General features: G+C 42.5%; 1 protein-coding gene across 4 annotated transcripts in view; it reads left to right on the top strand.

Moving 5' to 3' along the window:
- The first annotated feature begins 2,351 nt into the window (after window positions 1-2,351).
- Samtor (S-adenosylmethionine sensor upstream of TORC1) overlaps window positions 2,352-12,979 on the top strand; it is a 33,299-nt gene continuing 22,671 nt past the window's right edge. Inside the window, exons 1-2 of one of the 4 annotated variants that reach the window (XM_080272134.1) lie at window positions 2,352-2,461; window positions 12,625-12,715. In XM_080272134.1, the coding sequence (XP_080128260.1) occupies window positions 12,640-12,715 (76 nt within the window). In that variant the 5' untranslated portion in view covers window positions 2,352-2,461; window positions 12,625-12,639. Of the gene's footprint in view, window positions 2,462-12,549; window positions 12,732-12,979 lie in introns of those variants that run through there. The other 3 variants (XM_080272133.1, XM_080272136.1, XM_080272135.1) reach the window with 3 other exon arrangements.

Raw genomic sequence — 12,979 nt, 5'->3', positions numbered from 1 at the left:
TTGGAGGATTTACTCTCAGCACACAGATAACCCACTGTCTTATCTTGATACTCATCAGACCCAGAAGAGTAGTCCTGTTCCACACATGCGTTCCTTACGGACTTACTTCGGGCCTTGCGCTGTCCTTGGGAGGTGCATTTAATCTTGAAATGGCCCCGTCGCCCGCACTTGTGACATTCTTGATCAGCAGCAGGGCAGAATCGGCGATTGAATACGTGCTGGAATCCACAGAACTTGCAGCTTTGTGCATCGATTGGGTTGGGTTCACTTTCATTCCTCTTGGTATTCCTTGCATTGGCCTTGGTGGCTTTACTTGTAACATTAACAGTGGACTGGAAAGCTGCATTAAATTCCTTTAGGTGTTCCTCACTAACTTCATGGGTTCGGCACTGGTTCAGAACCTCTTCTAAACTAGGATCATCAATTCTCAAAAGTCTGCTCCTTAAAGTATCATCAATTATACCACAAATAACTCTGTCTCTTAATAATTCGTCATGCAGGGTACCATAGTTACAGTTCTTGGCCTTCTTTCTTAGGTCTGTGACGAAGCTATCAATACTCTCACCTGGCTGTTGTGTCCTTGTATTAAAACAAATATCTTTCATATGTGGTATACTTCTTTGGTTCAAAGTGCAAATTTAAACTAGCCACTAGCTTTTTGTAGTCTTTCTTTTCCTCTTCAGACACAGGAAGTGTGTTGTAGATGTCCAGCAGCTCACGACCACCACAGTGAAGGAGTAATGCAACCTTAACTTCATTCTTCTTACCTTCTTTTTCAGAGCTAATTAGGTATATTTCGAACTCCTGGATAAATCTCCTCCAGTTCTCAGCACAGTTACCTTCCAAAGAAAGAGGACCCGGCAGGCGATTATGGTCGGCCATCTTCACTTGCTAACAATAACAACGACAACGAAGGCCTTGGCTATCTTGTTACAGCTGTTTCACGGAAAACCCTCTTCTTTCGGGTATACAGTCATAATTAGCTTATTCGGGAGACATTCGAGGAAACCCCACACCTGACACCATGTAATAATTGTCCGTAAATACGGCAGGAACACGAAAACAACAAAAAGGCCACAATAAAAGCCGGCTGGTGGGCAGTCTCCAAGAGAGTCTATTTTGTTCCAATGATGTTACAGGAGCTTTCAGTTGGCAACATAAGTATAAGTGTTTTAAATAAATAACAATATATTACTAATAGATTTAAGAATAATAATATTGTATTTCCGGTACTATAAGTAAAATATAAGCCAATAATATTACACACTTTTTATTCCCTTTTTCCTTTGGACAGGGGAATAATTATGCCTGACTTCCAATCCTCCAGGTCTTTACCTTCCTCCCAGGCCAATCTGCACATCTTACATATCCATTCTACTACTCTCCAATTTCATCATTAGTTAATGGGAGCTCTCCTGCAGTTTGTCCAAGTCTCCAAATCAATTATTTCTTTTTTTTTTTGGTGTGTGTGTGTGTAAATATTTAAGATGTGGGTCCCATATCTCCCTGAAGTATGCCAATCTTACCTATAAACATACTGAGATGTTTTATTATGTATTATAGGCTACATAATAATTTAAAAGAGGAACAAAACTCAGGTGAAAAGTTTGAACACATAAAATACCATTAATTCCAATAATCTAGAACCTGCAGAGCCTCACAAATACCCGCAAAGAACTACAAAAAGTATACTGATTAACGATTTACCTTATTAGCGAATTAGGCTAAGCGTGGAGGAACATACGATGGTGAGCATCGTGTTCTCACATGCTCCTGCCAGCCATTGTTTGTGTTCGTCTACTCCACACCGCTAACTTCGCTACAAATGTCTCAAAATTACCTAGTTGCATATTTTTGTCTGGATGCTTTAATAATTCTCTGTGTACTTCGACTCACTACAACGAGCTTTTAAATATATTCCAATACTAATGACTGGAAAATTATCAAAAGTCATATTGAAAAAACTTGTAATTGACAATTACTACCAAACAGCTATATTTCCTAAAAATATTGCTAACTTGCTCAATGTATCAATGAATTGTTATCTTTATAACTGATAAATTTCACTAAAGAGAATGAGCAGGCTACAGTATAATCTGTCAGATATGAAACGGTTGCTGTAAACTGATAAATCCAGTCTCAATATAAGCAATTTCTTTAATATTCATAATTATCACGCGTTATTGGATCATGCTTTAATATACAATAATTTTTAAATCAAATAAATATATTAAATGGAGGATAGCAATTACTGTACTGTAATGCAAGGGTCCTTAATGCATTCTATGCACTGCAGACGACGCCACTCCAAATCTGAAGCGAAGTTCATCCCTTCAGTCTTCCACCTAGTCTTTTCTTCTCTCTGCCAAGCCACCATAGTTTAACTGTTATCCTGAGGTGACCTGGATGGTCTGGAGGGTGGCCGTGACGCCCCTTCAGTCAGAATCTGAAACTAGCTCAGGTAAAATGGAAATACCGCAGGCCTTAGGCGATGACCGCTATGACGGTGAACAGGTTCCTTGTAAGCAAAGATGTTGATTAAGGTGTCATTGTTGGAATAGGCCCCACTGCCTGATCGTCATCATAGTCAAAACGGTTCCAATTTGTCACCTGGCCATTTGTGATGCCAGTGACGAGATATCTCTGTGGGTTCGTATCAAGGTACATCAGCTGATGAGTAGCCACCTCTCGTCTGTTGCGACAATAGAGTTTTGCGGGGTTTATCATGTCATAACAATGCATTTCATTATTTGTTCGTATTACAGAGAAGGCCTGGTTCCATCAGCAGCAAACTGGAAATGGGTGACACCTTCCATTCCGGCAATGAACTGCCTTGTCAGTGTTGTACAAAGCAATGGTTCCAAGGTAACTGCCAGCCACTCGAGTGACAGGATCTAAAGGTGGAATACCATACAGGAGATGTTACCCCGCTGACTTGTTTCACCTTTTTCATTAGTAGTTATAGCATCAAAAATGTGAAAGATTCTCATGCATATATTAACTCACATATTAGAAGGGTGCCATCTAAGTTCAATCCAGTAGTATTAGCAGCCACCACCTGCAAAGAATAACCATCTATCAGTTCATCATTCCAAGCAACCCATAGGGGAGCACGGTAGCTCTGGGGTAGGGTTTCTGGCTCGAGATCATGAGGTCGAGAATTCGTGCCCTGCGCTGGTGGCTGCCATGCAGGGAGGGGTAGTGTTCTCCCACCATCCTAGCAGGGCTACTTACTTGATGTTTAGAGATCGAAGCCTCACAGCCATGGTGCTCCACTGCCGCATCCCAGTCCTGTGTCCCTCTTCTTGAGGTTCAGCTGGTCCGGGATAGAATTTGAAGACACTCTGCACAGATGAATGTATCTCTGGACGGGTGGTTCATATTCTATAGGAAACTGTCCAGCTTGGTCTTGAATTTGTGCACTGAGCATCTGGTGAGGTTTCTTAGTGCCTGTGGAAGACTAATGAAAAGTTTTGCGCCATTTATGCTGAAGCTGGCCACTAGCAATGTCTGGACTTTTCAGGGTGCCTGGCTGGGCAGTGTTCTCCTCTCACACTGTCATCCAGCACGGTCTGTATAGTATGGCACTATGCCTGCAGGATCAGATGGATTTGGCACAAGTTTTTTGAGGATTTTCCACACACAGATTATAATATATCTCTCTCTCCTTCTTTGTTGAGAGTACGTCTTGAGTGTTTGTAGTCTGTTCCAGTAGTCTAGGTCTTGAAGCCCTTATTTGTTGTGTGAAGGAGCATTGGACTGATTCCAGAGCCTGGATATGTTCTGTCTTATGTGGCAACTAGAGCTGGCTGCAGTAGTCTAGGATGGGCTGGACCAGAGATTTCCACAGTGGCATGGGACATTCTTCCTTTCTGCTCTGATATGTCTGGAGAACCCACCTGGCCACTCTGTTTGCCTTTTTCAATGGCAAACAGAGTGGCCTTTGAAAAAGGCTCTAGAAATCCCCATTTTCACACATAGATACCCAGACATTTCACCACTGGGCTGGCCTCGATTTTTTGCCCCCATTCGGTCATGAGGCATGTCAAAGCTTTGATACTGTCTTGTGGTCCACATCTGAGTGCCTCAAATTTGTCCTTATTGAAGACCATGTTTTTGTTTGCCCAGTTGTAAACAGTGTCTAGGTCCTCCTCCAGTTTTCTAACGTCATCAGGTGAGGTTACTTTCATACTTATGTTTGTGTCATCGGCAAAGGATGAAAAGGTAATGTGTTGAACACCTCTGTGTCTACCATTAAGACTAAGAAGAGGAGAGGCCCCAGGACTATACCCTGGGGGACTTCACTTACCACTGGACATTGCTTTGAAGATGCACCATTGGTGGTTACTGTCTGGCTTGTGAAGCCAGACACCTAGGTTGCTCAATATTCCGAGATTTTTCAGTTTGTGTGCTAATATGCCTTGATCAACCTTGTCAAGTGCCTTCGCAAAATCAAGGAAAACGATGTCGATATTTTCATCAGCAGATAGTTGGTTTAGTAGGTGATCTTGGTGCTCCACGAGTTGTGAGAGGCACGACCCCCTTTTGCGGAATCCGTGCTGTCCTTTACTCATAAGGTTGAAGGTTTCCAGGTGGGTAATGATACGGTTCCTTATAACCTTTTCGAATATTTTGATTAGATGGGATGTCAGTGCCACTGGCCGATAATTCTTGGGGAGGCCTCACTCCCCACCGTTATGTATTGGGGTTATTGTGGCCTTTTTAAATTCCATTGATATAATCCCCATGTCCAGTGATTTTCGCCAAAGTATTGCAAGAGTTTTTGTGAGTGCATCCTTTCAGGGGCGCACCCAGAAATTTTCTAAGGGGGGGGCCCGTAGTGAGGTGAGGTCAGGTAATCCGATAATTACTGGGAGGACATATGCAGGTTTAGAGTCAGAGAGCTGCTGGCTCATGTGTCACTCTTTGTTTGTACTTGCCAATTTTTCATGTTTTGCTGTTATCGAAGAGCTAATGAAGGCCCCCCCCCCCTGGGTGCACCCCTGCATCCTTTCCATTTTCAGCAGTACCACTGGGACACCATCTGGTCCAGCATCTGAGCTACTCTTCAGTTCATGTATTGCTTGAATGATGTCCTATTAGGTGAAGCTGAAGTCTGTCAGGATTTGTTGTACCTCCGATGCTGATGGTTGATGAAAGAAAGCCCGTGGATTATTGATGGTCGTGGAGTTATCTGGAATGCTGAAAACTTTCTCATATTGCGTGGCAAGAATATCACATATTGCCTGCGGTTCTATTTCCAGCTTGCTCTCGTCCGATATCTGTGGCCTGACTTGTGACTTGTTTCTGGAAAATCTCTTTGGATACTCAGAAAAGTACTTGGAGGTTGGTTTTAATAGTTGAGACTGCTTTGGCTTCTTCTCTCCATTGCTGGTCTTCGTGAGATTTCTTTATTTCTTTCTCTATCCACAATTTTGAATAAAGGAGCCAGCAGATCCAGAGTTTGGCCCTTGGCCTTTGATTGATGCTGCTGCTGTGAGTGAGGCAATAGGCAGGATGAAGGTGGGGAAGGCAGCAGGTGTGTCTTGGTTGACTGCCGAATGTTGAAGGCCTCAGGAGATATAGGGGTGAGGTTAGTCACTGACCTGATAAATATGATTATTTATGAGTGTGTTGAGAGGTTGGATGGTGAGGATATGGAGAATGTGAGTGCATTCAAGTACTTGGGTAGTGTGATGAGTAAGGATGGAACTTTGGGGGATGAAGTACGTGAAAGGGTACAGCAGGGAAGGAAGGTTGTTGGTACACTGAAAGCAGTGATGAGAAATAGGGAGGTGAGTATGGAAGTTAAGAAGTCACTGCATGATGGTATTGTGATCCCTACCCTAACGTATGGAAGTGAGGCGTGGACCTTGCAAGAGGGGAACGAGTCAAGAGTGAGAGCAGTGGAAATGAGTTACTTGAGAGGAGCATGTGGAGTGACGTGGAGGGACAGGTTGACGAATGAAGAAGTGAAGGAACGTTGTGGGGTAGATGTGGATGTGGTTGAGAAGATTAGGAGAAATACACTGAGATGGTTTGGACATGTGGAGAGAATGGAGAATGAAAGACTGACTAAGAGGGTGTATGTAGGTGAGGTGGAGGGAGGGAGAGGGAGGGGTAGACCGAGGATGAGGTGGAGGGATGGAGTTGAGAGGTATATGAGGGAGGGGGGGGTGAGTTGGGGGGAGGATAGTCAAATGGTGGGTGACAGAGTGACTTGGAGGCGTTTTGTCTGCGGCCACCCTTTGTGGGATTAGGGCGTCGGGCTATAGATAGATAGATAGATAATATTGTCCCAGATGATTGGCTGAAGAGTGTAATTGTAACTGTGTATAAAGGGAAGAGTGATGCCCTGGTAAGAGGAAATTACAGAGGTATAAAGCTTTTAGATCAGATAATGAAGGTAATGGAGAGAATTTTGGAAGGTATGATTAGAGAAAGAGTGAATATTGATGAGATGCAGTTTGGGTTTATGCCAGGTAGGGGGACCACTGATAACAGCTTCAGGAAAAATATATTGATATGAAAAGGGATTTGTATTTTGTTTTTGTTGATTTGGAAAAGGCCCTTGACAGGGTCCCTAGAGAGGTGATGAAGTGGGCAATGAGAAAGCTTGGCTTGGAGGAGTGTCTGGTTAGGGTGGTTATGGGTATGTATGTGGGTGCTCACACCCAGGTAAGAGTGAATGGAGATTTGAGTGATGAGTTTTCCGTGAATGTTGGTGTGCATCAGGGGTCAGTTTTGAGTCCCATGTTGTTTATTATGGTACTTGAAGCCCTCTCATGTGACTTCAGAAACGGACTCCCGTGGGAGATGTTGTATGCTGATGATTTGATGTCGATTGCAGAGAATGAAAGGGAGGTGAAGGAAAGGTTTAGGAAGTGGAGAGATGGTATGGGGCACAAGGGCTTAAGGGTAAATGCAGATAAAACAAAAGTGATGATATCTAGGATTGGTGGCAGTGCTGTCAAAGACGAGGGAGAGTAGCCATGTGCAGTTTGCCACAAGGGCGTGGGAAGTAATTCCATCTTGTGTGGTGTTTGTGATAAATGGGTACACAAGAGATGTAGTGGTATCAGAGGTAGATTGCGAGATGATGCTGATTTTATGTGTATGGCGTGTCAGGGAGGGCAGATGGAGATTGTCAGGCGTGAAAGGATTGAACTTGCTGGTGAATCTCTTGAGTGTATGGAAGAGTTTTTTTTTTTTTTTTTTTTTTTTTTTTTTTAAAATAACAGAACGGAGGAAGGAAAAACAAATGGAGAAAAAAAATAATCCATACACCAGATTACTGGTGTCCTCTGTTCATAAAATGTCTGTAACAGTTAGACTTGAACAGTTGTAGGTTGAAATTTGGAGGAAAACAACTCTGGGGAAGCGAGTTCCAGAGAGATGCAGTTCGGGGAATGAAAGAATTCTGATAGGCAGAAGTTCTGCAATATGGTTGAGTGACATTCCAGTCATGAGCGCTACCAGATGCCCGTGTAGCACGAGGGAAGGCATGGAGAGGTGGCACCATGGACGCAACTTCATCTGAGCATTTGCCAAAAAAATATCTGTAAAATAATGCAAGGGAGGCAACATTCCTTCTTACTTGCAGGGGAGGTAATTTATATGTAATGGCAGGGTTGTTAATGATTCTAACAGCTTTATTCTGAATTTTGTCTAGTTGTCTTAATGCAACCTCTCCACAACCATTCCACAAGGGTGAGCAATATTCAAGCTGAGAGCGCACATGACTCTTATAAATTATAGCTAACTGCTCATCGGCGAAGAAGTTACGGACTCTGTACAATAATCCAAGTTTCTTTGAGGCGGTTTTAGCAAGTGATCTGACATGAGAGGTCCAGCTGAGGGCACTGTTAAGTGAGACACCAAGAATTTCCATACTTTTGGAGATGGGAACATTAGTAGCACTGAAGGTAATGTACTAATCTGGCAATATCTGTCTATTAGTAAACTGTATATATTTAGTTTTACTAGCATTAAAAGAGACAAGGTTGTTTTGTCCCCATTCACTGATTGTAGATAGATCTTGATTTATGGAGATGGCTGTATTGAGCTGAGAGGTAGAGATATTAGACTTTGTAAATGGATGTCTGAGTGTGAATGAACTATGTAGTGTTGAGTCATCTGCATATGAGTGAATGGGATTGTGGTGACAGATAAGATATCATTAATATGAACCAGAAATAGGGTTGGCGCCAGAACTGATCCCTGCGGCACGCCGGCGTTAATTGAGTGGAAATTCGAATATACATCATCTACTTTTACTCTTATTTTCCTGTCACTAAGATAAGAAGAAATCAAAGGAACAAAAGACGTTAGTCCATAGCAAGGGAGTTTGGACAGCAGGGAACGGTGCCATACTCTGTCGAAAGCTTTAGAGATATCAAGAGCTACTGCATGAGTTTCTCCAAAAAGATCAATTGATTGATGGATGGTATGAGTTAAGAGATTGAGTATGTCAATGGTGGATCTTTCGTGGCGAAAACCGTATTGTCTATCATTAATTAAGTTGTTGGATTCAAGATGTTTAACAATATGCTTATTAATTAAAGTTTCAAATACCTTACCAAGAGAAGATGTGATAGCTATTGGTCTGTAATTGGAGGGTCAGACGAACTTCCTTTCTTCGGAACTGGGTGGATATTGGCTTCTTTCCATGAATTTGGGAATAAAGAAGTACGTATGCATAGTCTGAATAATTTAGCTAGGACAGAGGCAAGTTCAGGGAACACTTTTTCAAAACAATTGGCGGAATTCCATCTGGACCTGGAGCTTTGTTGGTAGGTAAATTGTCTAGGATGGATTTTACAAATCTTGTCTGTATTTTAAGTGGGGCAATTTCGGGAGAATCAAGTTCCAGTACTGAGACATTCTGGCTGGTATCATCTATTGTGTAGAGTTTCTTGCAAAGGTACTAGCAAGATATCTGCTTTCCACGTGGGTCATTTGTAATATTGCCATCTGAAGATTTTAGTGGGGGAATGGAAGATGACTTGTTAAAGTTATTATTGAAAGAATTAAGAGTTGACCAGAATAATCTATTGTCATTAGGGTTGTTAAGTAGTTTTGATGCTTGCTTTTGAAGAAAGTTTGATTTAGATAGATTTAATACAGCTTTTTGCATGATTTCTAGCAATTTTAAATTGGGAGAGTGATTCAGGTGTTTTTGATTTTAAGTAAGAGTTATATGCTAATGACTTTTGGGCTGTTGCTCTGGCACAATTGCCATCAAACCATTTTGGAGAGTTTGATCTTTTAGTGAATTGTTGACTTGGTATGAATAAATCCATACCAGCTAGTATTAAGTCACAAATGTGGGACTGGGTAGAATTGGGATCACTAGAGAAGAAAGACTGCCATGGAACATCAGCAAGATAATTTCTAAATCCATCCCAGTCTGCCCTGTCAAAGTGCCATCGGGTCACCCTGACAGGTTCGGAATGGGGAGGTGTAGGAGGGTTAACTAATGAGGCTTTGATGAGATTGTGGTCAGAGGATCCAAGTGGTGACAGTACCTCTATCCTGTATTGATCTGGATTATTTGTCAAGAATAAATCCAAGAGATGGGCATGTGCAGGAGGTGGGGCTGGAGCTAGCTCTGTGGCTAGGGTGAGATGTTGGAAGAAGTTCAGGGAGCTCTTCCCTCTCCTGACATTGAGAGGACTCTTCCTACGTGCTAAGGGGTTTTGGTATGCAGCATGTGTTAGGAGTGTAATGCTATATGGTAGTGAGACCTGGGCAGTAAAGGAGGAGGATATTCGCAGGCTCAGACATACAGAAATGACAATGATTAGGTGGATGTGTAGTGCGTCCCTGCATGCAGGGTCCGGGGGAGCTGGGTTTACGATGGAAGAATTGAGAGGTAGGATGGGACTGGAGTGTATTGGTGTTGTGATGAGGAAAGGTAGATTGAGATGGTTTGGGCATGTGGAGAGGATGGGGGATGATAATTGGGTGAGGAAGATGAGAAGTGTTAATATTGAGGGTGGGGTTATGAGAGGTAGACCGAGAAAGACATGGGACGAGGTCATTAAGTGTGACCTCAGGGTTAAGGGACTGAACAGGGAGGCTGCAATAGATCGTGCAGCATGGAAAGCCACCATTAGGTGACCAAGGCCGACGCATGGAAGCATGTTGGGGCCTTTAAAAGAGAAACAAAATGAATGGGATGTGCTGCCTTTGGTCACTGTTTGACGATGAGCTATTTTTGTAAGCATGCTCACCCTCTCATGAGGATTTTTCTGATCCTTAGTATTGTCCAAATTTGGAATGTTCCAGGTGCTTTCCTTGGTGGTATGCGGCATTTGCATATGCTGAGTTGTGTAGAGAGGAATGTTTCCAACATGATATCCACATTTTCTGTACTTGATAATTCATCCCAGTCCACTTCGGACAACTGAACCTTTTCTTCTTTCCAGTCAGTATTTTCACTGAAGAAATTTAGGGCTCTGAAGTCTTTTAGCACATTAGACTCTGTCATCTTGTAAGTTCCAACCTTCCTAATTTGCCTACGGACTGAGATGATCTTATGATCAGAGAATATCGTCTTTTCAAGCTCATAACCATTTTTTTTTTTTTTTTTTTTTTTTTTTTTTAAATGTGACTGACTCTGGGTATAGGCTTCACAGCCTGCTTTCAGGGCCCAGTAGCCCTCCTATGTACCACACACCTCTACATGTCACATGTAAGTTCAGGGTTGTTGGTAAAGAGCAGATTTAGTGTACTGTTTCCTCTTGTGGATTCCTGTATGATCTGAATGAGGAAGTACTTCTCAGCAAGGCTGATCAGTTGCTTAGCTTGTTCTTGGTCGTCGCCACCACTAATTTTGTGTGACGGCCATTTAATTATAGGTAAGTTGAAGTTCCCAACTAACATTATCTCCGGCGTAGGTTCTGGTGAGGCGTCAAGTGCTGCTGTTATAGCACTCGGGGCTGCTCCAAAATTACCATACTTGTGTTGCAGTTTGGAGGGTGGTAAACATTTATCAGTACCAGCCGGCTGTATCTTATCAGTACTGTACCAGTTTTATTCTCTTGATGTGGATGATGCTTGTCTTAACCACTCCATTTGATTGAGGAAGGAGCTTCTCAGTCGTTGAAGCCAAGTCATTTCTGACATAATTTATTACCCCTCTATGGTTTCTCCTGCTTTTGTCTGTCCTGAAAGGAGTGTAGTTTTCTAATTTTATTTCCGCATCATATATTTCTTGGCTGAGATGGGACTCTGTTAAGGCAACAAAAGCGAACTATTCCCCCTTTGATAATTCCGAAAAGAATGGGACTTGGCTTTGGTTAGACTTGGGGAAAAAGCCTTGGATGGTGCCTATCAGTGCACATTCTAGTGGGTTTTCAATGTGTTAAGCAAGGGGAACATTTGGGGCTGGAGTTGACTCGGTGTTTGTTGTCCTCTCATCATGTGGCTGGATATTATGGCCGCTTGGCTTTCTATATGATCTAATGAGGTCTAGCTCGGAGGACTTCCTTTCCAAGCATCCCATAGGTTGAGAGGCTGATCTCAATATGTCACAGCACAGCAGCATCTTTGGTGATTATAGGGCTGGAAACCAGGCCGTGAAGGTAATGTATGAATGAGTAGTTTTTTCCCCAAGTGTCGCATAGGTCAAGTAGACCCCAACTTGCCTTGGATTTAAACCCTTATGAGCCTTGTCAGACTGGAACCATAATCTAGTAGACTGCCAGTCATTTGCTGCACTACATTGCGTGAGTGGATATACAATATAGTGTATATAGACAAATTTTGGAGGATCAAGGATATGTACAGGGAGCTGCATTGAGAGAGATATGGGAGCAACAAGTATGAGGGCAAGAATAATGGAAGGACAGTGGGAATACTTAAGCCGAAAATTTAGTGGTGAGAGTAATGACTTAATGAGTATAACTGATGAAATGAGAGAACAGGGGAAGAGTAAGTGGTTGAATGAGCTTATCAAAGATCTGAAAGGGGCTGGAATAGAGTGGAAGTATAAGTAATGCAACTTGTGAAGAAATGAAAAAGAGAACGGGACACAGAAGTGTGGAAGCAGGAAATAAGTGAAAAAAAAACAAGTTTGAGAATAACTATATTAAGAATGGAGAAGTGAGACTGGGGGACAAGAAAGGGTGTATGGTAACAGAACAGCTTCATTAATATTGTTTAAGTGTAGGACAAACAATTTGAGTTTGAAGGATGGGAATAGGTTTAAAAATGATGAGACAAGTGATGATTTGTTTGGAGAAAAGGAGAAGACTTGAAGCACTTCATTATGCGGTGTCCAGCCAGTGCAGCAGAAAGACAGAAATGTGCAAGACTTCATCTACCTTATGAAGAAGAGGAACAAGTTACAGGAAAATTTTTATTCGACAATGACAGTATAGAAGAGACAAAGAGAACACTACACAAAATCTGGAAACTAAGGGAATGAAGGTTCAGGGGAAAAAAAAAAAAAAAAAAAGACCACAGAAAGATAAAAAGCAGGAAAGAAAAATAACACATCAAGAGTGCCATTGCAAAGGCAATACATCTGCATATCAACTGAACTGAACTGGGTAGTGAATGCCCCCTACCATCACACTCGTCATCATTCATGGTGTTAATCATCCTTTGTTTCGACAGGCTTGTGTCTGCAAGATGACCGCTGAAGCCAAGCGTCTGGCAGAGGTAGTGAAGGCAACGCACAAACGACTGAGGCGACGCTACAGGCAGGGTATGACAATATTGATGTAAGTTAATTGTTGAGGATATGATTAGTGTTGGGATGCTGCCACTGATGATGACTAATAATTCAACTCAGTCCTGCTTCATTTTTAAACATACTTGGGGTTTCATTCTCTCAGAATTTATATTGGTAAGAGGTGGAGGGATGGAGTTGAGAGGTATATGAGGGAGGGGGGAGTGAGTTGGGGGGAGGGTAGTCAAGTGGTGGGTGACAGAGCGACTTGGAGACATTTTGTCTGCGGCCACCCTTTGC

Source organism: Coenobita brevimanus, chromosome 49 (genome assembly GCF_032717465.1).
Source record: "Coenobita brevimanus isolate Jiangsu-jjx chromosome 49, ASM3271746v2, whole genome shotgun sequence".
NCBI lineage: Eukaryota > Metazoa > Arthropoda > Malacostraca > Decapoda > Coenobitidae > Coenobita > Coenobita brevimanus.
The sequence above is the reverse complement of the archived record's forward strand: the minus strand, read 5'-3'. Positions and strand labels throughout refer to the sequence as shown.